The 27,243-nt window shown below is 43.7% G+C and overlaps 1 protein-coding gene across 2 annotated transcripts; it reads right to left on the bottom strand.

Moving 5' to 3' along the window:
- Positions 1-655: 655 nt before the first annotated feature.
- tmprss4a (transmembrane serine protease 4a) lies at positions 656-19,854 on the bottom strand. 2 transcript variants are annotated; one of them, XM_036961804.1, is made up of 13 exons: positions 19,112-19,854; positions 8,821-8,875; positions 8,516-8,659; positions 8,026-8,178; positions 7,143-7,269; positions 6,863-6,982; positions 5,835-5,878; positions 3,537-3,699; positions 2,993-3,159; positions 2,496-2,591; positions 2,204-2,346; positions 1,841-1,990; positions 656-1,674 (listed from the first exon to the last, which is right to left on the bottom strand). In XM_036961804.1, the coding sequence occupies exons 3-13, from the start codon at positions 8,625-8,627 to the stop codon at positions 1,663-1,665; spliced, it is 1,287 nt and encodes a 428-aa protein (XP_036817699.1). In that variant the 5' UTR covers positions 8,628-8,659; positions 8,821-8,875; positions 19,112-19,854; the 3' UTR covers positions 656-1,662. The 2 variants fall into 2 exon arrangements, with proteins under 2 accessions (XP_036817699.1, XP_036817698.1); XM_036961803.1 differs by lacking the exon at positions 19,112-19,854 and adding an exon at positions 15,254-15,887.
- Between the last annotated feature and the right edge of the window lie 7,389 nt (positions 19,855-27,243).

The raw sequence follows: 27,243 nt of genomic DNA, 5'->3' as shown, positions 1-27,243 counted from the left end.
TCACCCACGGCGTTTACTGCCTGTGGGTAGTAGTCGCTACACGGCCAGGCTTGAATGGACTCAAGTGGCAATATCACCCTAACTGATGACTAAGTGCACTACAAGTGCTGTACTTCCATAATGTCTTGCTAAATTGTAACGACCACTGTCAAGCCCAAGCTGAGTATGAGGGCTATAATGTGGCTCGTGCTGAAGAAAACAGCTCGCCCTCTTACCCACCAAAACATACTCACCCACTTACTGTGAGGCAGTCCATGACTGACCCAACTCAACTCCCTCGGTCTCCAACAAGACGCTTCGTTGAACTATAAAGTGAATGTGCAACTCCCCTTAATATTTCTCTGTAGTAATGTCCCACATTCTCCCCTCTCATAACTATGCACCTCAATCATTTTTTTCTCTCTGGATTGTAGAAAACAAGTACATATATATATATATATATATATATATATATATATATATATATGAAATAAAGGTTTGCATAAAAGGAATTATTGTCGTATTTGTGTCTGTCTGTTGCTGAGGCTGTGGAGTAACTTGACTGTCACTACTGTCTTGTAACTTCCCCATATAGCCAACTGGATGACTCAGGCTTACACGTCATGAATACAGGGTTTAATCATTACAGTCACATACTTCCGAGACATCCAATTCCTCAAAGTTCATCCCAATCTGATCATTTATTTAACACAGGCATCCCTTTATAAAACATACCAACAACGTGTGCAATACAGACATTCTGATCTTACACAGACAACAACGTCTGCGTCGTAATACAATATGTACAGCTATACAAAGAAAGGAAATGTTCACAATGTCAACAACAACAAAAAAAACACGTCATTAATCAGAACCTTGCAAATGTGCATATTGTAGGGATTATTCCAATTGCACACTGGAAGTCTATTGGCAGACCGTGAATCTGACCACCTGAAAGTGCACAAGTGAATCCATGATGGGATTTACAGCACGGTATTTCGATGAGACTAATGACCCCTCCATTGACATATACTATGAAGAGAGCTTCACGTCACGTCACAGCACCCATACTCATTTAACATTTGGTTAAAAATGCACATTTTCACCTGCATGGCACATATACTTTATCTACACATATTTTCATGAAGACATTTCACCCATGGAGAGTCTTCTCGCCACCTCGTTGACCAAGAGAGACGGCAGAGGCACTTGGTGAGAGTCCTGTCTCAAGTGCTCAGCCATGTGAAAAGCCCAGGCTTCGTCCCAAATGGACCCCTATTCCCTTGACAGTGCACCACTTTCACCCGAGTGTTCTGATCAAAAGTCGTGCACTTTAAAAAGGCAATAGGGTGCCGTTTGGGACGCGGCCCCAGACCGACTGTCTGTCTTACACTGCCACGTCAGTGGTCCCTGAGATACCTAAAAAATGGCACAAGCCACTCTGTGAATAACCTGCTATAGTAAACAAGGAGTGCAAGTGTGTTTGCGTCGGTGCACTTTTGTGCCTATCTGAGTGTGCGGGCATGTGTGTGCGTGTTGGTTTGAGTTATGTATTGTTGTAGGGGTTTTAAAATTGCACTTTGAAGAGGATTCCTCTTCTATTCCCATGACAGAGCACTATGTAGATCCGCTGAAATTCGGGTAGCCCAACGCGATAGAGCCTCTTGGTCATGGTTTGAGGCTTCAAGGGTTTTTCTAGAACAATAAAGTACACATGGTCAAACCATTACATTGTGTAAAACACACTATCAGGGCAGCAGCATACCTCATCTAGACTTTACATAGAACAAAGTGCAAAGAAACACTACTGAAATGCACTAGCTCCTTGCCTCTCCTGCATGAACAGACATATATTACATACCTCCATGACAGTGTGGATCCAGTTGAGCATATCGTCCACGTTACAGTAGACCCCTGGTCGACCCTCTCTGGCACAGCCGATCCCCCAGCTCACCACCCCCACCAGCTGCCATTGTTCTGACAGGTACACAAGAGGACCACCACTGTCTCCCTACAACACATGACCCAACAATGGCATTAGGTACCCCGGAATTACGCACTATACACATATGGCAACTGCCAAAGTTGAGGGTGGATACTCGACAGAGTGTCATAAGGTCTTCGCGTTTTGTTTTCTTACAGGACGAGTCCATCAACGTATTCACGCCAAAATCTATCTTAGTCTCTCTTCTGTTTTTCGCAAAGCGAACATTCCACTTCGTACCTGACATGCGTCCACTTTGCCCTTCAGGTAACCAGCGCAAAGCATCCTGGAAGTGATTGAGGAACCGTAGACAGTGGGACTGGAGCACTGAGCGCTGTCTATAAGGGGAAGGGTAGCCTTCTGGAGGACAGGAGACACTTTACCTGAGAGAGAAAAGGTGACAGAGGGATGAGAAGGAGAAGAGGAGAAAGTGACTACTAACATTCTGTGAGAATCACTTTGAGCATGTGTGCTTGTTGGATAGAGATGAAGAGGGTAATAGAAAGGCAAGTTTTGTTTGCTCTGTGCTCACCCTTCTCCTCCAGGTAGCCCCAGCCTGTCACCGTCATAGTGTCTCCTGCCTTCAGTCCCAGGTTCTTAGGGGGCAAACACACGGGCCGACGAGAGTCTGGTGGAGGAAACAGAACTTTAATGACATAAATCAATCACAGTCTACTCTCATTACAGTCTAAATATACAGTATTTCCCTAGAGGGATGTCCCATGCTGCAAGACTCATTGAAATTGACAGTTTGATAAATTGGCCACTAGAGGTCAGAATCTACCATGAATGCATTCTCTCTTCCTGGAATCGAACTGCTTTTACGAGTAGATATTTCCATGTCATTATGTAGTGCTTTAGCATTCATTTTGAGAGTGCTGGGAAATGTTCTTTGTGTTAAGTCAATTCAAAACAAGAATAGGTGGATGTGGGGCTTTTGTTATGTCTAGCCTTTGAGAAACCGGGAACTGTCCAGCAAATTCAGTACCACAGTCTGTGCGTTGCTAAAATGTCACGTTGGGGACATACTTCCTACAGTGATGGGTTTGGTCAGCCTCATCATGGCCAGGTCGTAGTCGTTGCGGGCTGCGTTGTATTGTCCGTTCAGTATGATCCTGTCTACATATGAGCCTCCCAGGGTGCCCATGTATGTCCTCCCAGACACCACCTGCCAGCGACTCAGCTCTTTCTTACTACTGTAGGACCAGGAGAGGGATGAGGTACAGGAGTTAACAGCAGAACCTCTGTCTCTAGATGCTTAAGCATAGTATACGATTGCTTACTTTATGGGAGTTTCCACATTGGACGGTCAGAGTTAAATCGTTTATGTCTGGTTAGCTGGTTAGCTGTAGATATCCAGAGTGGATACGCACACATTCTAGGGTGTATGTGATTTTACATTTTTGTAATTTAGCAGACAGCAATTAGGGTTAAGTGCCTTGCTCAAGGGCACATCAACTCATTTTTCACCTAGTTGGCTCAGGGATTCGAACCAGCAGCTTTCCGGTTACTGGCCCAACGCTCTTAAACGCTAGGCTACCTGCCACCCTATTGGGTGTCCAGTGGTACTGACCCAGAGAAGCAATGCGCTGCTGTGACGACCCAGCGCGGTGACACCAGTGACCCTCCACAGGTGTGTTGTCCGTTCTGCTGCAGGCTCACCTGCCACGGCCACTCTTCTATAGATGCATCCACACCCCCCACGATACGGTCCGATCTCCCCCGCTCTCCACAGTCTGACACACACACAGGGGAAAGACAGTTTAGTAAAGTACAGAAGTTGCCTTGTACGCAAAGGTAGTTTGACGAGAAAATATAGAATTGGCAGTGGGGTAAAACGCAAATTAGAACTTTGGCAGTTAGCGTTGCTACCTGTTAGTTAAGTAACACACTCAATCTAGCACGGACCCTTTACAAAGTGGCTTGTTGCTTGGATCCTGTCATGTTTGCCTGCACTCTCCATCACTGTCGGAGATGGAGATTGTAGTCCGAACCTATCTGTCTGTCTCTGTGTGTCAGTCTTTCTGTTGCTATCTCTTGTATAACTCAATTCCTAGAGAACTTGGATGATAAATATCACTCAAGTCTTTTACCAATGATCAGTCGGGGGAAAGAGTGGGGGAGTCCAGTAGAGTGGGAGAGGAAGGTGACAAAGTGCATTCGGAAAGTAATCAGACCCCTTGACTTTTTCCACATTTTGTTTGTTACAGGTTACAGGTTACTATTCTATAACGGATTCAATAGTTCATTTTCCTTATCAATCTACACACAATATTTTTACAAATGTATTACAAATAAAAAACAGACATTTCACATTTACAGAAGTATTCAGCCCCTTTACTCAGTACTTTGTTGAAACACCATTGGCAGCCATTAGCCTCGAGTTGTCTTGGGTATGACGCTACAAGCTTGGTACACCTGTATTTGGGGAGTTTCTCCCATTCTTCACTGCATATTCTCTCAAGCTCTGTCAGATAAGATGGGGAGAATTGCTGCACAAATATTTTCAGGTCTTTCCAGAGATGTTTGATCGGGTTCAAGTCCGGGCTCTGGCTTGGCCACACTTGGGCATTCAGAGACTTGTCCTGAAGCCACTCCTGCGTTGTCTTGGCTGTGTGCTTAGGGTTGTTGTCCTGTTGGACGGTGAACCTTCGCCCCAGTCTGAGGTCCTGAGAACTCAGGTTTTCATCAAAGATCTCTCTGTATTTTGCTGGGTTCATATTTTCCTCGATCCTGACTAGTCTCCCGGTCCCCGCAGCTAAAAAAACATCCCCACAGCATGATGCTGCCACTGCCATGCTTGACTGTAGGAATGGTGCCAGGTTTCCTCCAGACGTGTCGCTTGGCAATCAGTCCAAATAATTCTATCTTGGTTTCATCAGACCAGATAATTGTTTTTCCATGGTCTGAGAGTACTTTAGGTGCCTTCTGGCAAACTCCAAGAGGGCTGTGATGGTCCTTTTACTTAGGAGTGGCTTCCATCTGGTCACTCTACCATAAAGGCCTGATTGGTGAAATGCTGCAGAGATTGTTGTCCTACTGGAAGGTTCTACCATCTCCACAGAGGAACTCTGGAGCTCTGTTAGAGTGGCCATCGGTTTCTTGGTGATCTCTCTGACCAATGCCCTTCTCCCCTGATGTCTCAGTTTGTCCAGGCGGCCAGCTCCAGGAAGAGTGTTGGTGGTTCCAATTTTATTCCATTTAAGAATGATGGCGCAAACTGTGTTTCTGGGGAACTTCAATGATACAGACATGTTTTGGTACCCTTCCCCAGATCTGTGCCTCGACACAATCCTGTCTCAGAGCTTTACGGACAATTCCTTCAACCTTGTGGCTTGGTTTTTGCTCAGAAATGTACTGTCAACTGTGGGACCTTATATAGACAGGTGTGTGTCTTTCCAAATCACGTCCAATCAATTGGATTTACCACAGGTGAAACAGGATGCACCTGAACTCCATTTTCAGTCTCATAGCAAAGGCTCTGAATACTTATGTAAATAAGGTATTTGTTTTTTATTTTTAATAAATGTGCAAAAATGTCTACAAACCTGTTTTCACTTTGTTGTTATGGAGTATTGTGTGTAGATTGTCGATTTTATTCAATCCATTTTAGAATACTGTTGTAACGCAGGGGTGGTCAACTCCAGTCCTCGAGGGTCACATTTTCGACCACTTTTCCTAGCAAACACAGCCGATTAATCAAATTGCATTCTAAACTGAAGCTCATGATTTGGTGATTATTGGAGTCAGGTATGACCCTCGAGGACAGGAATTGCCCACCCTTGCTGTAACGTGACATCAAGTCAAGGGGTCGTGACTACTTTCCGAATGCACTGCAGTGTGAGGCTGGGCATCAGAGGCAGAGGCTTACCGGAGCAGGTCAGGGAGATCACAGATCCTGAGTTACACACCTGGCTGGAATCAAACAGAGAGGGGAATTCAACACAGAGTACATACACACATCCCATGTGGTGTGCATAGAAACACATTCAAAACGCGACTACCAAACATCATAGGTCGACATTGAGACAGATTCCAGAGTTAATCTTCAGTGTTGGTTTAGTGTCAGTCAGACATCACATACTCGTACTTCTTGTTTCCTCTAATTACGGAAACAAGGACGGGGAAAGAACAGAAACTCCTAAATGGTTTGTGTCAGAAAAACAGAGAGCATTGCACAGTCAGAAACACACGTCTCTCTCTCGAGAGAGATGACTGTAACGTGTACGCTGGGAGTTGGAGAGTGTGCGTAACAATGACTCAGTTGTACACGTCACAAGTAGAGAGAGAGACAAGAAAAGGAAGCAGAAGAAAATAAAAAAAAGAGGACCTGTTTTTCCAGTTCCTTTGGCTGTTTTAGAGTAAACAGACATGGTGGTGCCATCCAATCTGTCATGAGTGGCATTCATGCCTTCTATTTGGCATGTCACATCTGCCTGAGCCGAACTAGCCATCTTACTACAAACAGTGGCAGGGGGATGGGCGTGGACCAACAGTAACACTACATAGTGAACAGTGCAACAGTGATGCAGGCATAGCTGCATGGTCAATATAGTCATTGACTTTTATTCAACTTTTATTTTACAAGGCGGTTCAATACAGAACAAATGACTGTTTACAATTATGGCCTGGCGAAAATAAGACAAGTACCATAGGAGGAGTACAGACAGAAGTACCCAAAGTGGGATCATTCATTTAGACCTGTTTCAATTCTCCATTTATTAAGATAATTATCCAACCGTATTTGATACCAAGGAACTGTGTATATTTTTACTGATTCCGTTCTCCTTTCTGTTGAAACTGAATCTCACAGCTGGAAAGTGTCCGAGTGAGCGTCAGAACACAGTAGAGTCACACCACGGTAACAGGCTCAATTACCACCCGGCTTCTAATGCTTACCGGTCAATGACAGTCTGGTAAATGGGCGTGGTTTCGGCTGCGACCCTGACCCCTGAGAACGGTCCTGTCTTCAGGGACGAGGACAAGTTCCTCACTGAGATGGTACTACTGACGGGTTTACTGTGGGAACGAGTGGAGACGGAGAGATATTTTAAAGACATTTAAGAGAAACTGAATATGTTAAGGGGGAAACTGTAGCTAAGCTGCTAGGTGAGTGAGTGAGTGAGTGAGTGAGTGAGTGAGTGAGTGAGTGAGTGAGTGAGGTTGGGAGGAGACCCACTAGGTGTAGCCCAGCTGTTGACAGGCTTTCTCTGTGTGTAGCTGGGTCCAGTCCTCACTACACACACTCCTCCATCCTGTCCCGGCACTGTAGATCTGGAGAACACTCTGCTCAGAGACCAGACGCACTGCACAGAGAAATGATGAGAGAGAGAGAGACAAAGAGAGAGAGAGAGAGAGAGAGAGAGACAAAGGGAGAGAGAGAGACAAAGGGAGAGAGAGTGACAAAGAGAGAGACAGAGACAAAGAGAGAGAGAGAGAGAGACAAAGAGAGAGAGAGAGAGTGACAAAGAGAGAGAGAGAGAGAGAGTGACAAAGAGAGAGAGAGAGTGACAAAGAGAGTTAGAGAGAGTGACAAAGAGAGAGAGTGACAAAGAAAGAGAGAGAGAGCGAGAGAGAGAGAGAGCGAGAGAGAGAGAGAGAGAGACAAAGAGAGAGAGAGAGAGAGAGAGAGAGAGAGACAGAGAGCGAGAGAGAGAGAGAAACAAAGAGAGCGAGAGAGAGAGAGAGAGAGAGAGAGAGACAAAGAGAGAGAGAGAGAGAGAGAGAGAGAGAGAGTGACAAAGAGGGAGAGAGTGACAAAGAGAGAGAGAGTGACAAAGAGAGAGAGAGAGAGAGAGAGAGAGAGTGTGAGTGTGTGAGTGAGTGAGTGAGTGAGTGAGTGAGTGAGTGAGTGAGTGAGTGAGTGAGTGAGTGAGTGAGTGAGTGAGTGAGTGAGTGAGTGAGTGAGTGAGTGAGAATAAGAATGAGAGGAAACATATAGAAGTGACACAGAGACAGATGTATAAAGATGTATAGATGGAGTGGTGTGTGTGAGTACCTGTCCGTGTGTGTGTGTACATGTATGCATGCTTGTGTGTTTGTGCATGTGTGTGTGTGTTTACCTGGAAAGGTAGTGTTGACCGTCATGTTGGTCACACAGGTGAGCTCGTCCTCTCCTCCTGAACAGTCCGCCATCCCATTACACGCTTTGTCCAGGGGAATGAACTTCACAGACCGGGAGCAGAAAAAGTACTTACTGTTGATCAGCTGTGCGACTGGGGACAAAATGGAAGGGGTGGGGGGTGAAAGGAGGAGAGAGTACAGAAGACAGATACAGGTTCTTGAAATAATATGGTTTGGCGACTGAAATGAAACATTCTCGCTACTGTTTGATTGTGAATCATTGAGCATTTGCACAGAGGGGGTAAAGTACTAGTATGTCTTGTGTTAGCAAAGGCTGGGAGAGGGTGCAGAGGTGGGCTTGAGTCCCAAACGGCACCCTATTCCCTACATATTGCACTACTTTTGACTGCGCTACTCTTGATCCCTACTACGTAGGGAACAGGGTGCCGTTTGGGATGCAGGTATGATGGGTGTTGAAGCTGGACTCACTGAAGTATCCAGCCGTGACCAGGATCCCCAGCACTACCAGTACCATCAACACGGTGATCAGGACCCTCTTCCTCGACGAGGACTTCCCTTTCTGGGAGTTCGGCGCCGTCATGACTTTTCTTTTCCGACCAGGCCGCACTACAACTGAGAGAGAGGAAGATAGAGACAGAGCAATCAGCATTTTGTAGCTATTTCAAACGTAGACACGTGCAACTAAAGCATAATTGGACAGTATGACATTGCATAGTATTCGGTACTTGTGCAATATTATTTCAAAATGTATCAATTCCACAACAATGGCTTACCTTGTTGTCTAGGATTTAATGGTCTATTGCTTTCTTCAGCGAGCCAGGTGTCAGTCTGGAGAGAGAGAGAGAGAGAGAGAGAGAGAGAGGACAGTGAATGAGACAAAGGGAATCTTACTGTGCTCAGTGCAGAATGTGTGACAGTGTGTACGAGTGTGAGGTTCTCGGGCCGAGAGAAGGGGAGGCATGACAGATTGGATCAGGAGCACACACACAAAACACAGTGTGCCTCCCATCACAAGGTTGTGTTTGACTGTCACGCCTAGTGCTGTGGGCACAATTCCAAGGCCCGGTCCGACACAGAGACAGAGACAGTCATATGACACAGGCTCAGGTGTGGCTCTCTGCTCTTTATGTAGTTGCTTTACGCTGTTCGATTCCACTCCATTTAAGGACAATAGATCTTAAATGGTGGAGCATGTTATATACACACAGTAATATAATGAGTCAAGCTATAGATTACTTAATTAAAGTTATGCAATTGACAGCTCTGCCCAGGCTTTACTGTTCTCTAAATGACACTGTGTTCATGATTATATAATTGTTCAGTTGTACAACAACGCAAGTACCTGCCATCATAGCTGTCATGAGTCATAGGTCATTACCCCGGTGGATGAAACCACCTGACGACTGGTGAAACAACCGTCACGACCCGAAAGCAACAACATCCCAAAGTACCAATGACAGGCCTCTCAAGCAGTCTGTTAGGTATCTACAGTACTGGCTGTTTAGTCAGATCTCTCCAACTGGCGGCACAAATACTGTACAAATCTGTCACCAGACTAATACACTACGTGTAAAGTCTGCAGACTGTCACCTGGTCCTTTCTGACACGCTGAGCAACAGCGAACTCAAGTCCTGCTGAGACTGAGGCTGTCCTAATATGGCTTCCCATACAATACGCCATCCCGCAGATATGGAGGGTCATACTGACGGAGGGACACTGACGGAGGGACACTGACGGAGGGACAAGGAAAGTGGTTGCTATAGGGAGGGACAGGGCTCTTAGTGGCTGGGTAAACACAGTTCTTACCTGCTGCTGGTCTTCTGTATTTACAGTTCTGTGCTTTTGTTTACAGATTATACCATTAAATCCCAAATCCAAAAAGACTTCTTTTAGTTTTTTTATTGGTACAGTGGCTTGTGAAAGTATTCACCCCCTTGGCATTTTTCTTATTTTGTTGCCTTACAACCTGGAATTAAAATAGATTTTTGGGAGGGTTGTAATCATTTGATTTACACAACATGCCTACCACTTGAAGATGCAAAATATTTTTTATTGCGAAACAAACAAGAAATTAGACAAAAACAAACAGAAAACTTGAGCGTGCATAACTATTCACTCCCCCAATGTCAATACTTTGTAGAGCCGCCTTTTGCAGCGATTACAGCTGCAGGTCTCTATAAAGTATGTCTCTATAAGCTTGGCACATCTAGCCACTGGTATTTTTGCCCATTCTTCAAGGCAATACTGCTCCAGCACCTTCAAGTTGGAAGAGTTCTGCTGGTGTACAGCAATCTTTAAGTCATACCACAGATTCTCAATAGGATTGAGGTCTGTGCTTTGACTAGGCCATTCCAAGACATGTAAATGTTTCCCCTTAAACTGCTCGAGTGTTGCTTTAGCAGTATGCTTATTGTCATTGTCCTGCTGGGAAGGTGAACCTCCGTCCCAGTCTCAAATCTCTGGAAGACTAAAACTGAATTTCCCTGTAATTAGCGCCATTCATCATTCCTTCAATTCTGACCAGTTTCCCAGTCCCTGCCAATGACAAACATCCCCACAACATGCTTCACTATGGGGATGGTGTTCTCGGGGTGATGAGAGGTGTTGGGTTTTTCGCCAGTCATAGTGTTTTCCTTGATGGCTAAAAAGCTCACTTTTAGTCTCATCTGACCAGAGTACTGTCTTCCATATACATGCCTTTGGCGAACTCCAAACATCTTTGCTTATTTTTTTCTGGTCACTCTTCCGTAAAGCCCAGCTCTGTGGAGTGTATGGCTTAAAGTGGTCCTATGGAAAGATACTCCAATCTCTGCTGTGAAGCTTTGCAGCTCCTTTAGGGTTATCTTTGGTCTCTTTGTTGCCTCTCTGATTAATGCCCTCCTTGCCTGGTTCATGAGTTTTGGTGGGTGGCCTGGCAGGTTTGTTGTGATGCCCTATTCTTTCCATTTTTTAATCATGGATTTAATGGTGCTCTATGGGATGTTCAACGTTTCAGATATTGTTTTATAGCCCAACCCAACCCTGATCTGTATTTCTCCACAACTTTGTCCCTGACCTGTTTGGAGAGCTCCTTGGTCTTCATGGTGCCGTTTGCTTGGTGGTGCCCCTTGCTTAGTATTGTTGCAGACTATGGGGCCTTTCAGAACAGGTGTATATATATATATACTGAGATCATGTGAGAGATCATGTGACACTTAGATTGCACACAGGTGGACTTTATTTAACTAATTATGTGACTACTGAAGGTAAATGGTTGCACCAGTTCTTATTTAGGGACTTCATAGCAAAGGGGGTGAATACATATGCACGCACCACTTTTCCGTTTTACTTTTTTTTCTGAATTTTTTTAAACAATTGTTTTTTTCTTCACAAATGTGGACTTTTTTTGTGTATGTCCATTCCATGAAATCCAAATAGAAATGCATTTAAATTACAGGCTCTAATGAAACAAACTCGAAAAAACGCCAAGGGAGGTGAATCTTTTTGCGCTGTATATGTTGACATCAAGCAACATGGTAGTGAGCCATTCTCAAGTGGTATTCATATACAACGTCCCCTATTTTCACAAATCAGCTTCCAGTGAAATCCCATCATTTGCATCAAGTCTTCCTGTCTATTCTCCATGGAGACGGGTCTAAATCTGGAAACTAAAACAGAGGGATCTACCAACATAGAGGAGAAGAACAACAAAACAACTTCAACTTCGTAGAAAAAGAGAAGTCGGACAGAAACGTTCAGAAACGTTACAGCCTTATTTGAAAATGGATACAATTGTTTTTCCCCCTTATCAATCTACACACAAAGCAAAAACAGGTTTTTAGAAATATTTGCAAATGTATTAAAAATAAAAACTGAAATATTACATTTACAACATAAGTATACAGACAGTTTACTCAGTACTTTGTTGAAACACCTTTGGCAATGAATGCAGTCTTGAGTCTTCTTGGGTATGACGCTACAAGCTTGCCACACCTGTATTTGGGGAGTTTCTCCCATTCGTCTCTGCAGACATACTCAAGCTATGTCAGGTTAGATGGGGAGTGTCGCTGCAAAGCTATTTTCAGGTCTCTCCAGAGATGTTTGATCGGGTTCAAGTCCGGGCTCTGGCTGGGCCACTCAAGGACATTCAGAGACTTGTCCAGAAGCCACTCCTGTGTTGTCTTGGCTGTGTGCTTAGGGTCGTTGTCCTGTTGGAAAATGAACCTTCGCCCCAGTCTGAGTTCCTGTGAGCTTTGGACCCGGTTTTCATCAAAGATCCCTCTGTACTTTTCTCTGTTCATTTTTCTCTCGATCCTGACTAGTCTCCCAGTCCTGACCGCTAAAAAACATCCCCACAGCATGATTCTGCCACCACCGTGCTTCACCATAGGGATGATGCCAATTTTCCTCCAATCTTGATTTCATCACACCAGAAAATATTGTTTCTCATGATCTGAGAGTCCTTTAGGTGCCTTCTGGCAAACTCCAAGCAGGCTGTCATGTGCCTTTAACCGAGGTGTGGCTTCCGTCTGGCCACTCTACCATCAAGGCCTGATTGGTGGAGTGCTGCAGATGGTTGTCCTACTGGAAGGTTCTCCCATCTCCACAGAGGAACTCTGGAGCGCTTTGATTGTGACCATCGCGTTCTTGGTCACTTCTCTGACCAAGGCCCTTCTCTCCCAATTTCTCAGTTTGGCCGGGTGGCCAGCTCCAGGAAGAGTCTTGTCGGTTCCAAACTTAATTTTAGAATGATGAAGGCCACTGTGTTCTTGGGGACCTTCAATGCTTCAGACATTTTTTGGTACCCTTAACCAGATCGGTGCCACGACACAATCCTGTCTCGGAGCTCTACGGACAATTCCTTTGACCACATGGCTTGGTTTTTGCTCCGGCATGCACTGTCAACTTTGGGACCTTATATAGACAGGTTTGTGCTTTTTTCAAATCATGTCCAATCAATTGAATTGACTCCAATCAAGTTGTAGAAACATCTGAAGGATGATCAATGGAAACGGGAGGCACCTGAGCTCAATATAGAGTACCATAGCAAAAGGGTCTGAATACTTATGTAAGTAAGGTATCTGTTGTATACATTTGCAAACATTTCTAAAAACCTGTTTTTGCTTTGTCATTACGAGGTATTGTGTGTAGATTGATGGGATTATTATTTATTTTTTAAATACATTTTAGAAGAAGGCTGTAGCATAACAAAATGGGGAGGGGGGCTGTGTGTGTCAGAGAGGCGGACACACTGTGCCTGACTGTAAGCGTCCTATGGCAAAGCCTCAAATGAAGTAACTGCTAGACATGGGTTTGCGTTCAACTTGCCTTGGAGTTCTTCCACATGTAACACAACAGTAAGACCAGAGAACACAAGTTTACCGAAAAAGCTAATTTCATATTGATATTTGATTCACATACTGTATAATCTTCCATTATATAAACATAATTTGGACGGCTACAGGGTATGGTACCAGTCTTTCATTAAGGAAAATGCTTACTCGTTTAGGAAAAGTGTTGAACGACAATGGCAGATAAGTGAAAGAGATCGCTCCCGTACGATTAGCATTAAACACAACACGGGATTGCATGCCTGTGCACACGGACCGTATGGAAATGTTGATTTGAATTACACGCTCACACGCACAGAGACGTGCGAGTGTGTCATTCAACACTCTTTTATGATTTGCATGAGTCATAGGGACGCTGCTGGTTGGTGGAACTCTGCACGTAGATGTACTGTAAACACAAACGTATCTAGGTGAACATCAGCAGGCTGTGTGACCAGGAAATATGGTTACAAAGAGCGAGCAGAAAGGAGAGAAAGAGGTGGGAGAAGAGGAGGGTGAGCCAGTTCAACTTGACATGTGACTATACACATCTTGGAGCTGACTGCTGACTGCCCAGTACCAAACTCAACAGAAAAGCCTGCAAGGTTTCATCAAAGGTGACCAGCAATATACAGCGCGTAGCAAACTATCGAAAACAGAGACTCCTAGTGACGGGTAGACCATATATAAACTAGAGATCACTAACTGCTGGCCCTTCTCCATTCATTGTGCATCTTGAAGGATCGCCTACTTTGCAACACGATATCTAAAAGCACAACCAAAACCTGACTCAGACAATCTGCTGTATGTCAATGATGACCTCATTGCAAGAATTCAATTTGACAAACAGTTGGCATACACTTACAAGGTGTGGTGGAATAAAATCCCAGAGAGAGAGAGAAATATGCAGAGCGAGACAGAGACACAGAGAGAGAGAGAGAGAGAGAGAGAGAGAGAGAACGAGAGAGAGAGAGAAATATGCAGAGAAAGACAGAGATAAAGAGAGAGAGAGAAAACGAGAGCGAGAGAGAGGATAAGTTAAATATATAGAAGTGACATGTAGACAGATGTATGCAGATGTACATGCTTGTGAGGGAGCAAGACAGAGGTGTGTTCAGGTAGTTTGGCCCATTTGGCTAATGCAGTAGAGTAAACACTGGGACTAGACCCAGTTTGCATTTGAGGAAGCACCTAGGGAAGCAGAGCTGGGCCACAGAAGGTTTCACTGATAAAATCACTTGGCATGTTTCACCTTGGCGTATTCAAAGGTGCTCTCTCTCCTTTGCAGATTGCATTTTAATGTGAGAGAGCAAGAAAGGCCTTTAGAGAAGTTACTTGTGAGTTTTAATCTCCAGCAACAAACACACAGACACATTCATGCATACACACGCAAATGCACACCAGTTCCGTACACGAACTGACCGCTGATCACTTAGTCTTTCTGGCACCAAGGCACATCGTCTTCCCTACGTAATGCTGCAGGCTGACCACAAAAACTACAGACGTGTACAATCCCAATAACCCGAATCTACGTCTATTTCACACATATCGATCTCACAAGAATCTAGACATTGTCAGAACAGTCGCCTCAAAATGAGACTTTAAAACTTCAACATGGTAATACTTTAAAATGCACTTGAGGATCGCTTTGCTTTGCAAGGGACTATTTGCATATATAACAATTGTTCGCTAAACACACGGACTGTACTTTCATAGACAGATACACATGGCCATGTCATCCCATATGTTTAGTTTTTCTCTAAAGTCTCACCCCTGTGAACCTGTAAACCACAACTGAGTCCACAGTAAGAGCTGAGTGACAGGTGATTGATGATACTCCACCGGCGATTGGCCTGATCCCCTATCTTCACAGACTGTGGTCTCCATCTCTACTCACACTCATGGTGCTGAAGTCCCCTCTCAGCTGGCCCAGACTCACAGGTCACAGGGTACAGAGGATGCACTGCCCTTCGGTCTCTGGAGCGAGTAGAACTCCCTTCGACAGAGTCTCCCTTCCCCTTCGTCTTGTGCCTCCTCTCCCTCTACCTCCACAGTTTTACCTCTCACAACTCTGTGCCGGTCCGTATGGTTATTCTCGCTTCCTTCTCTGTCTCTCTCTCTCTCTCTCTCTCTCTCTCTCTCTCTCTCTCTCTCTCTCTGTCTCTCTCTTTCTATCTTTCTCTCTCGCCCTCTCAAAACCCTGTTCTTTGTCCCTCAATTCACCTGCGGCGAAACTCGATCTGTCCTGCAGGCTGCCTAACTTGCCCTGCTGCTGTAAAAGTATGCTGCTGTATTAGCGACTGCCGGTGTGTTCCTGTGCGTATCCGTGTTGCTGAAATCCACAGGGATTTGTTGTGAGTGACCCAGCCCCATGCTCGCCAAACAACACCAAACCATTATCTGTAATAGGACACCTTATGCCCTCCTCTCTCTCCATGTGTACTTCCTCTATCTCTCTCCTCACACAAACTAGCTCGACTGATCTGGTGGCGCTTTCTCTCTCTTTTTCTGTTCCCCTATCTCTCGTCCATGAATGTATGAAAAAATGCACGTGCACAAATAAGCGCGGACACACAGGAGCAGACACACGCAGACGGGCAAAGAGCGCACGCGGGCGTACACACGCGCACGCACACATTCAAACACAAGCACCTGGTGTGTGTAGTGAGTCGCCTTCAGGTCAGGGCGTGGGCCAGTCCTGTCCTGTTGTTTTGACTGAATAATTAGGAGTCTGTAGAATCAGTCGGAGTTCCAGTCCGACGATGCTCTCTGAGCCAGAGGACATATGTCTCATAACCCAGGAATGCATACGTGATCACAATCATATTTTGGGACGGAGACTGTTTTTTCTACTGTAACTCCCCTTGTTCAAAAACCCTCCTCACTCGGGGATTTGACAATCGTATTGCCATAAAAGCTTGATATAATATCCCTCCACCCCTCAGGCTAAGTGTGGCACAGAGGTGACATTTCTGGAAATGTTTTAATTGTGTCACTGGAGTAAATAATCGGTCCGTTTCCTTCTGGGTTCTCAATGTTTCCTTCCTTCCAGTCAATGGTCAACAATAGGTCCATTTTCCTTTGATGTCAACTAACAGCTTGCATACTCTAAGTGATTCATAACCCAATAACTTACTTCACTGTGAGCCCGACTGTTTCCTCATTGAACAATGCTAACAAATGAACTCTGACTACCAATACAGATCTGTGGTTTTGTGGTCATGCTACACAAAAGCATCAAGGAGTCATACCTAAGGTTTACATATGTACTCAAGGGATCAACACAGTCAAAAACCAGTCTATGTTCGTGCAAATTGCCTGGTTTACTTTTGCAGAACCTATGCGGTCTCGCGTTGTCCGAGAGGTTATGTGAGAGTGAGCAAGAGAGAGGGACAGTTAGAGAGAGAGAGAGAGACAAAGAGAGGACAGGATAAAAGAGAATGGTCCTCTGTTGAGAACAGAAGCTGATTGTAATCCACGATGACCCACGGTGTGACCCCTGGCCCTCTCATCACACTACTGTTTTCCAACTTCAGAACAAGGAAGTAATGCAAGTGCAGAGCTTTCTATTGGTTTCAAAGTTCGCCTCCATTAAATAAGCCCCGCCGAACCCAAATATCTTCTGAATAAGACGTTAATATGTCAGCAATAGATAGCAAAACGCTGTTCCATAGTACAGTACAAATCGACGTGTCACCGTGAACTGTTCATGTTATTGCCACCCAACTGTGATAAAAAAAAAAGTTCAGACACGGAAAGGAGGGAGACAGAGACAGTGAGTGAGGGATGCAGAGCGAGAGAGAGTGTGAATTTGTGACAGTAATGACAGTATCTGACAGTGTCAAACCAAAGATGATTTGACCGTCAAAAATACCCAGTCAACATATAGGAGCTATCCAAACCAAATTAGCTGCTTGTGAGTGTTCCTGACCAGTGGATATTTGCATAGCTAAATTACAACAGACGAAATTTCCATGAGGTCGATTCATGGGATTTGGACGGCATTTTACAAGTACACTATGTATGCATAGTCTGTACAAAATTGTCTGGGATTGGTTAAATATTATCCAGACTGGCACTGCTGAACTAACGTTACCCTCAGGGCTCTATAGTTGTGTGGAGTGGTTTATTACGTTTGCTTTAGTGTCCCAATACCTAACCTTGAGTATCTCACAATCACTATATTTAAATCTTAGTGCAAGCTCAATCAAAATGGACATTGACCGTCCTCTTACCGAATATCATTTTTATCAATGTTCTCTCCTGACCTGGCGTGGCTTCTGTTAAACAGACATACCAAACATCATGAGGTTCTACAGCCATTGTTCACTCTCAACACTCATATAGAAATACAATAAAGCCTGCACAAGCAATGGTGCCCCCACATAATTGCATTACACTAAAATGCACAATAATGCACAGCCTGGCCTCATAGACAAGACGTAACATAGTAAATGTAAATCTGGGACCCTCAAATTAGTATGATACGTTACGTTTGGTATGGTTACACGAGACAGAAGGTTACTTATTGCAAAAACAAAAGTAGGGTGGTTGGACGGGGTGAATGGGTAGGTGTATAAGTAAACATCTAACAACCCAAATGTTTTGTGTTCATCAAGGACAACTTGAGCATTTTAGCTTATTACCACTTTTAGCTACTTTGCATCTAACCCTTCCCCTAAAGCCTAATCTTAACAATTGAACCTAACTCCTAACCCTAACCTTAACCCTAACCTTAACATTAATCAGCCACACAAATTGGAATACGGAACATATAATACATTTTGTAAATTCGTAACGTTTTATATGAATTGAAATTCATAAAATATTGAATGAATTGCAAATCGTAACGTATCATGCGAATTGTAATTTGTAACGTATCGTACAAAATGGATGAACCATATGTACCATTTGAAACGTAACATATCACAATAATTGGAGTTTCCTGAATTTCATTTTACTATGTTACGTCAAGCCCTGAGTCCAGGTTGCAAAACACAACAATACACAACACAACATTGCTTATTGAACCCCATAGAGTCTATTGACGTACCGGTGCATCAATCTAAGTAACACAATATAAAAATCCCCATCAAAATCTGTCAGTTTTACGTTAGAAATATCTGCAATCTGTGGCAGCCTTCTGCATTTGCATGGAAGGTGGCTGAGCAACAGCGGTGTTTGTCAGACCATGAGACATCCCAAAAATGTGTCTTCTCACAAAAACCATCTGTAGTGTCCGAACGTTTTGGCCTACAGATTATTATGTCCATTCTATGGAAAAGGGGGACTGTCAATAGCACGACCCCCACAAGTGTGAAGGTAACCGGTACTATAGTTAAAAAATGTATGGAAGTATGAAGGTAGTTCTGTGCCTACCCATATATATATATATATATATATATACATATATATATATATATATATATATATATATATATATATATATATATATATATATATATATGTCAGCCACTGTATATATATATTCCTGAGCTTTCTCATATTTCCTAAATATAGGACAAACACTTCAAGACCTTATTCCTCATTATTTATTTTTTGACTGTCTTTTATGAATGTGCTATTCAACGCATTTCTATGGGCTATATATTTAATAAAACATTTAATAAAATAGCTTTTGATAAATATTTGCATACCTACAATTCAAAATCAAATAGCTCAATGATCTTGAAACAAGATGGTCATTCCACGGCTTAGAATCGTAAGAATTAAATGATCAAATTGTGTCACTTACATGAGGTTAACCAGATCACTATTGACTGTCAGTCTTTCACCCTCGGTCCTAATCAGGTGGTCTCTGGTTGTTGGAGTCGATGTGTGCCTGGTGGTCTTTAGGGGTCCACCTGGATCCTTGTAGTAGGACTGCAGAGGTAGAAGTGAGGCTTTGAATATGCTTGCACTTCTCCACACCTCCTCTGTCCCTTTGACTACAATGTTGAATATAAGGTTTTTACATGCCAGAATCTACTCTCTCTTCCTGCTTCCTTCCCTCTCTCATTGTTTGTGTTGCTCAAGCCTGCCTACCTAGGGAGAAACCTTCATTTTATGCGATCCCACCTCTCTCTCTCTGTTTAAAAAAAACAACATATTCAGACTCGTTTCTGGTCAGTGTGTTGTGTCCTCTCACTCTCACGTTACGCACCACCTCCTGTCTGTGTGCTTGGAGGTTTTGGATATAAGGAAGCAGTTCAGGGAAAATACTGCTCTCTGAGGAAGATTTCAAACGGAATTGGATCATAACATTTTAAGTTGTCGAACGTCAAGGTTAAAATAGTTAACAGGCAGGTCATGCACGATACTCATACTCTCTCTGTGAAGCTTTTTCTTTGCCACCTGAAGGTATCCCCTCTATACACAGCGGTGTAGGTGTATGTAGTAAACGGTCAGACCCCTACCCCCGATGCCAACACTATTGATCAGTAACTATGGGCTCAGAGATGGGAACACAGTCTCAATAGTCTCGTTCAACAGTCGTCAGCTCTGTGTAAGTGCTGTGTCGACAGTGCCTTGTCTTTTTTTTACACATTTTGTTGTGTTACAGCCAGAATTTAAAATGTACTAAATGTAATAAAATCCTATCACAGGCCTTAATACAATACCGCACAATGTCAAAGTGGAATTCTGCCCCCCCCCCCCCCCCCCCCCAAAAGAAAAATAATACAAAATGTAAAGTTGAAGTTTCTTGAGTCAATAAGTATTCAACCCCGTTGTTATGGCGACCCTAAATAAGTGCAGGAGTAAACATTTGCTTAACGAGCCACGAGATAAGTTGCGCGGTGTCACACCCTGATCTGTTTGAACTGTCTTGTAGTTACCTCCATCCCCCTCCAGGTGTCGACCAATTTCCCCCATCTTCCACTGTGCATTTATACCTGTGTTTTCTGTTTGTCTATTCCCTGTTTTCTAGTTTTCTGGGTTTTGACCATTTTCCCTGCCCTGACCCTGAGCCTGCCTGCTGTTCTGTACCTTGTGACACTGCCCTGGATTACTGACCTCTGCCTGCCCCTTGACCTGTCGTTTGCCTGAACCCCTGTTTTTGTAAACAGGGTTATCCTGGGGGCTAACTCTGTGGTCAATAATAGCATGATTTTTGAATGACTACCTCATCTCTGTACACCAAACATACAATTATCTGTAAGGTCCCTCGGTCAGGCAGTGCAATTCAAACACTGATTAAACCGCAAAGACCAGGGAGGTTTTCTAATGCCTCGTATTGAAGGGTACTTACTGGTAGATGGGTAAAAAAAAAAAAGACATTGAATGTCCCTTTGACCATGGTGACATTATTAATTACACTTTGAATGGTGTGTCAACACACCCAGCCACTACGAAGACACAGGCCTCCTTCCTAACTCAGTCTTCATTTTTGCCAGAAACAGGGAGAATAATTCACCTTTCAGCAGGACAATAACCTAAAACAGAAGGCCAAATCTACACTGGAGTTGCTTACCAAGAAGCTAGTGAAAGTTCCTCAATGACCGAGTTACAGTTTTGACATGAATGATCAACTACCAATTTGACAGAGCTTGAAGAATTTTGAATTGACAAATCTTTCACAATCCAGTTGTTGAAAGCTCTTAGAGGATTACCCAGAAAGAGTCACAACTGTAATTGCTGACTCAGTGGTGTGAATACTTATGTAAATGACATACTTCTGTATTACATTTGCAATACATTTGTAAAACAAATTGTCCTAAAAACACGTTTTTCACTTGGTCATTACGAGGTATTGTGTGTAGATGGGTCGAGAGAGGAAAACACATGTCATCACTTTTGAATTCAGACTGTAACACAACCAAATGTGGAACAAGTCAAGGGTCATGAATACGTTCTCAAGGCACTGAATATCTCCTGAGGCACTGAATGGGCTCGTGGCTTTGTGTGTAATCTATATTTGTGTGTCTTTTGTGGTTGACGGGAACCAGTTTATTGAAATCATTCATTACACGGCCTCGGTTTCGTGTGTCTTTCAACCCACCTTTCTCCATTATTATTGTATGTCATACTTATCACATTGTCTTACCAAAACGTCTCCTTCCTGGTGTGAGGTAAATCACTACTCTCCCTTACTGGCAGCCGTGCCTATCTTACCCAGAAATGAGCCAGAAGAGGAAATGCTCCGATGATTAGCATGTAGCCTAAGAGTCTTCCTCAGGGGGAACCGTTACCTCATTCTCAAGCTCGTCTCTTCACCCTTTCCATCCCTCTTCTTTCTATATATATCTAGCTCCACCAAGGCAATAAAACACGAAAGACTATGAATTCATTTTCAACTCTTTCCAATGGTGTTGTGCAAGGATTACTCAATCATTTGGGCCATGCTCAAGGAAGGATGTGATGATCACACAGCATTGGGGATCATTCGGGAAAGCTTCGTGGGTTTGGTGAGTCGGGGTTGGTGACACAAAGGTTCCGCGGAGACAACACAGACAGGAGTAAAAAAGACAGGAAGTTAACGGAGAGAGGACTTTTGGGTTGAATTGTTTGGGTACAAATAAAACATAATTTTTAAAAAAGCTCATAAACACATGTATGAAAAGTATCTGAGAACCCCAAAATGCATGTGTGTAGGTGGTCAGCATAGGAACTTGGTAATGAGGGGTTAAAGCCCTCTCCTCTGGGAAAACCTTCATACATTACAGGGGTATGAGGGTTGTCTCTCCTTTCTCCCCTTTGTGGGCTTAAAAGGAAATTACAGGTATGTGGAAACTCCCACTAGCCCAGGCCTACGCCAATGCAATGCTTCAACTATGTGGAGCGCAGTCAACAAGTGCACACTTCAGGACGAAGGAGATATTATTGAGATGCAACAATGGAAATTCCGACATCAAATCACAGATGCACAACATGCAGTATCACAGTCAGCCAGCAGGTGTCTCCCTTACCTGGACTGTGAGTAAGGTGGCAGATACACCGCTGTGTGTCAAGCCTACCATTGAAGCCTCTTGTCAACAGAGTGTGAAATGAACAAACCCCAATGCTGCTCTACCCTTAAGACAAATAGTATATGCGAAGAGGATGTCACTATGTTAAGGGAATACATGCATGGGGAATTTTCAAGGCACGTTGTAATGTTCAAATTATTGCAGGCAAGGTGTTTCTGGCCTGAGTCTGAAGGCTACTCACAGCTCTAAGATGGCTGCAATGTTTTTGCCATGTCAATACCTCTGCCATGTCAATACCTCTGTATCAGTGACGGATTTGTGGTACTCCATTTAAAATAACATTTTAAAAAACGTAGCGTTTTTAAATGACCGCTAAAAGTGACCTGAACTTTTAGAGTAAGAAAATGAATGCCAGATGGCATTGCTTACCCGTTCACATTGTCCCAAGTACGAGAGTGAAACAGAGGACACAGAGGAGAAGGGAGAGAGAATGTCTGAATGTGGTGCTGAATAAAGAGAGTCAGGATCAGGTGATGAAATGTCACATGCTAAAATAATAAACGGCTAAAAGAATAAACGGCTAAAAGAATAAACGGCTAAAAGAATAAACGGCTAAAAGGATAAACGGCTAAAAGAATAAACGGCTAAAAGAATAAACGGCTAAAAGGATAAACGGCTAAAAGAATAAACGGCTAAAAGAATAAACGGCTAAAAGAATAAACGGCTAAAAGAATAAACGGCTAAAAGGATAAACGGCTAAAAGAATAAACGGCTAAAAGAATAAACGGCTAAAAGAATAAACGGCTAAAAGGATAAACGGCTAAAAGAATAAACGGCTAAAAGAATAAACGGCTAAAATAATAAACGGCTAAAAGAATAAACGGCTAAAAGAATAAACGGCTAAAAGAATAAACGGCTAAAAGAATAAACGGCTAAAAGAATAAACAGCTAAAAGGATAAAGATGGACCAGTTCCCAGAGGGATCCTAGCTGCGAAGGAGCTGGGAACGTATTGAAATACACATGACAAAACATTAGAGTCGATTCCCCGGTCCAAACATCTAAGGACAAGGGTTTAATAAAGGACACGTGTGCCAAACACGAATCAAGTGATTGACAGAACATTCAGGAAAAGGAGAAGAGAGGAGAGGAGCGAGAGAGGGGGACATCCAAAATGAAAGCCTGGCTATTCAGCGATGGAGAAGAAAAATCTAAGCCACTAGCTTCTACTAAAGGAGCATAACGGTTCAAATGTTGACTGTGGTGTGTGTTTACTTCCTTTACTGCAGTATGTGGCCTAAAGTGCCCAGTATATTCAACTTTATTTCTGCTACTCTTAAAACTTTAAGTACGTTGTTTTCTCAAACTGTTGGATACTGTTGGTGATTTACTGCTTTTGAGTTGTCAACTCCACAGATGTTTAGTGATACCTGTAGAGTAGCGGAGAGAAGTTCCACAGGACACGTCTTTGCACTTTTACTGAGGGATTCAGATTGTTGGCTAATTGTTCTTTTACCGCTCGAGCACGGAAGCTTGAACTCTGTTGGCCAGGTTTCCGGGATTACACAGCCATTCGTTGAGCTGCTGCTATTGTGTCTGTCACACATTAGCCTTGAAAGCTACTCAAACATAAACAGGTACGTAAACAGGTACATAAACAGGTACATAAACAGGTACATGAACACTTAGCTGCCGTCAGCTGATGTAACTCTTCATGTAAAAGTCACCCGGGGAAACATTGAGGGACTCCTGGGATGTACAGTGAGTCAACACTGTGAGTGAAGTGTAACTCAGAATGCGTCTTCGAGTCCTTCCCCATCTAGAGTTGTTGATGTGGATAGATAATACATGTGTTGGGTGGTTAATATACTGCCTGTCCAGTGTTTCTCCTCTCAGACCCTGATGGGAGCTACGAAGATGGTGGTGTCTGGGTGCCAATTTGCCGGTCTTCCCAGCCAACTAATTCCGACCAGATTTAAATGAGACTGGGGTGTGTGTGTGTGTGTGTGTGTGTGTGTGTGTGTGTGTGTGTGTGTGTGTGTGTGTGTGTGTGTGTGTGTGTGTGTGTGTGTGTGTGTGTGTGTGTGTGTGTGTGTGTGTGTGTGTGTGTGTGTGTGTGTGTGTGTGTGTGTGTGTGATGATTCATTTACCCATTCATCTTCAGACAGCTCGTTCTAAATCAATAAGAAAGCAGTTGAAGATTTGGGTGGTCAGGAAAAAATTATCTGTGACCTTGAATTGACCTTGTGATCGGTAGTGTGTGAGTAAGCAATAATGTACTGTTACTAACTGTCACTTTAACCTCCTCCACGAGATTGTTTGGCTCTGAACTTCTCCACGAGCATGTCACGACCATGTGGGATTTACCATATCCTCTCTCTCTCTCTCTCTCTCTCTCTCTCTCTCTCTCTCTCTCTCTCTCTCTCTCTAGAGCATCACTCTCTCTCTCTCTCTATAGAGCATCTCTCTCTCTCTCTCTCTCTCTCTCTCTCTCTCTCTCTCTCTCTCTCTCTCTCTCTCTCTCTCTCTCTATAGCATCACTCTCTCTCTCTCTCTCTCTCTCTCTCTTGAGCATCACTGAAAGACAAAGTGCTACGTGAATGTGTTGACAACCAGTTTACTAATGGGGATGGTAATGGTGGTAAATCGTTCCTCTACAGAACGACACTCCCTCTTGTGTGAGCGTTTGTGTGAGAGCTGTGTTGTTTATTAAATGACCTGATGTGTGTGTCCACAGGACGGTAGACCTAAATAAGTGTCCCCCTCCCTTCTCCGTCAGCGGCTGTATGAAGTTGAGGACCTGCGTCACACAGGAGAACATCTCTGTTGACTACAGTCTCTCGCTTTCTGTCTCTCGCACTCTCTTGCTCGCCGGTATCGATCTGACCGTCGTCGTGTGTTTGAACATAAAACGCTGTCTCCTGTGAATATTCTGCAGCACGCCTCTGTAGAGGGGGCAGCAGTAGCCTTGAGGTTAGAGAAGCAGGCCAGCGACCGGAGGATTTGCCGGTTCAAATCCCAGGGCTGATGCGGAGGGAGCTGGTAACAAGAGGGTTTCTGGCATCAATATCTCAGGTGCCACCTACCGCTAATGTTCCCTTGGAACTTAACCCCCTAACTCTTTATATGGGTCCTGCGCTACGGTTGCCCTGTGCTCCAGCCTCTCTAGCCATGTGCACATATATCAAGGGGTTGGATATTTTAAAATAGCAGAAGACAAATGTTCGTCTCGCGTGGACCAATAAAGTTGACCTTGGACTTACATAGCATAACCTTTGTGTCGCTTGAGTGTGGCACTGTAGGCTGATGCAGAGTAACGGAGGAGGGTGTGTTTGAAAGCATGACCCCCCTGGTACGCTCACATAAGACGGAGCATACCAGTTATCTCGATGTTCCTAATGTTCTCTCTCTCTCTCTTACTCATATCTCACCACACAAACCTCAAACAACCCACTCTCTCTTCACGGCATACGCCAAGCAGAGTTAATACAAAACAGGGAGTTCATTTGAACTTTGGAGCAATACCACATTTTTGTTTCAGTCGCAATACAAAAAAAATAATAATAATAAATGTAACTACTATTCCACCGTCACGCTTTGTCCTCTTTGGATGAACCAACAAAAAAAAAATGTGTGGGTTCGGGTGTCTCTATCGATCGTGGGAAAACATGGAGAAGTGTGAGACTAAGGGGTTGGTTGTGGAGGAAAGAGTGATGATGACGAAAAAAAGAGAATGGCGCCTTAGCTGCTCGTCAACAAGTTAACCACAGAAAGTCACACATCTCCTTTCTTATAAGCTGGAGGTGACATTCCTCTGAAGTCTCCTATCAGGTCGGTTTGATCGTTTATGCATCATTCTTTGCCTTTGTTTTTCCCACGTACCTGTCTCTCGGATATGTGTTTCTATACCCAGTTCTGGTATTTGGAATCAAGCGTATTCGTTAAGGACAGATAACACTCATTTGTAAATGCATGTGTGACTGTGACTGTGTGGGTAAAGCAATTGACATGTTGAGGATATTTCTTTGAAGTCTCGGCTCCTTGTGTTGTTGAAATATGTTTTGCAAATATTTCCCTCTCCGATATTAACTGGCTATCTTCCTCTAAGATCTTTTGGCCTGTCCCCTCTGTGTGACAGAACAGAGATCGACCTGGCTCAGAACATGTACAGAACTTCGTGGAACACTGGATCTATATGAGTGACGATCGGTGTCCATGTAGTCACAGTAGGCAGATCCTCAGTTTGCTCTGACGAAGGAGACGGTCTCTGATCTACAGCAGCTTCTGAGTGGAAAATACTGCACGACGTGTCACCAGTGCATTTCCATACTCATGGCCTATCCCGATCCCATATGATATATTTTCATCCTCGTGTTTTTCCCCCTGCAACCTCTGCTGTTTTCTATGGAAACCCATGGCAATCAGGAAACCTGAGAGAGGTGTGGTGGGAGTTTCGAACAACCTCATAAGATATTGGAAAGAAAATTGTAATTTGTTTGTTTTGTTCTTAATCTGTGGTTGAGCTCGTGTTGGAGTGATATGCCTGTGATGGTGAGAGTTTAATAAGGCGGTGTTTACCATCACAGGTGACACTGCATATATAGGGGTGATATATCAGGTAATCTGAGGAGGAGATTTTTTGGTTTAAATCTCTGCTCCCTTTTAGAGCAGACAAGAGTTCCTCACCCTCGTGGCTGCTGTGCAGGTCACAGATAGCCCTGGTGGTTTAAATATAGGTCCTACGGTTCTCAGTGTGTGGGACAAAATAAGAGAGAAATTATTCCATGTGTTTGATACATGTGAAATGACAGTCAATATTCGGCATGTGAAGACTACATTGATTCTGATAATGTCAAGTGTCTTCTTTTTTTGTGTGTGTGGGGAGGGGGGGGGGGGGGGGGGGGGGGGTCATGCTCTTGATTTTAGTGAGAAAGTGCAAATACCTGTACAATATTCTGATCTTTTCTATTTCAATAAAACTA

This window comes from Oncorhynchus mykiss, chromosome 24, assembly GCF_013265735.2.
Source record: "Oncorhynchus mykiss isolate Arlee chromosome 24, USDA_OmykA_1.1, whole genome shotgun sequence".
Lineage (NCBI taxonomy): Eukaryota > Metazoa > Chordata > Actinopteri > Salmoniformes > Salmonidae > Oncorhynchus > Oncorhynchus mykiss.
The sequence above is the reverse complement of the archived record's forward strand: the minus strand, read 5'-3'. Positions and strand labels throughout refer to the sequence as shown.

What these genes read in the sequence shown, in the direction of transcription:
- tmprss4a (XM_036961803.1), bottom strand. An exon ending in TACCAGACTGTCATTGACCG is followed by an intron (nt 5,879 to 6,862) that starts GTAAGCATTAGA and finishes GTTTGATTCCAG; the next exon opens with CCAGGTGTGTAACTCAGGAT. An exon ending in GGGCTACCTGGAGGAGAAGG is followed by an intron (nt 2,347 to 2,495) that starts GTGAGCACAGAG and finishes TTTCTCTCTCAG; the next exon opens with GTAAAGTGTCTCCTGTCCTC.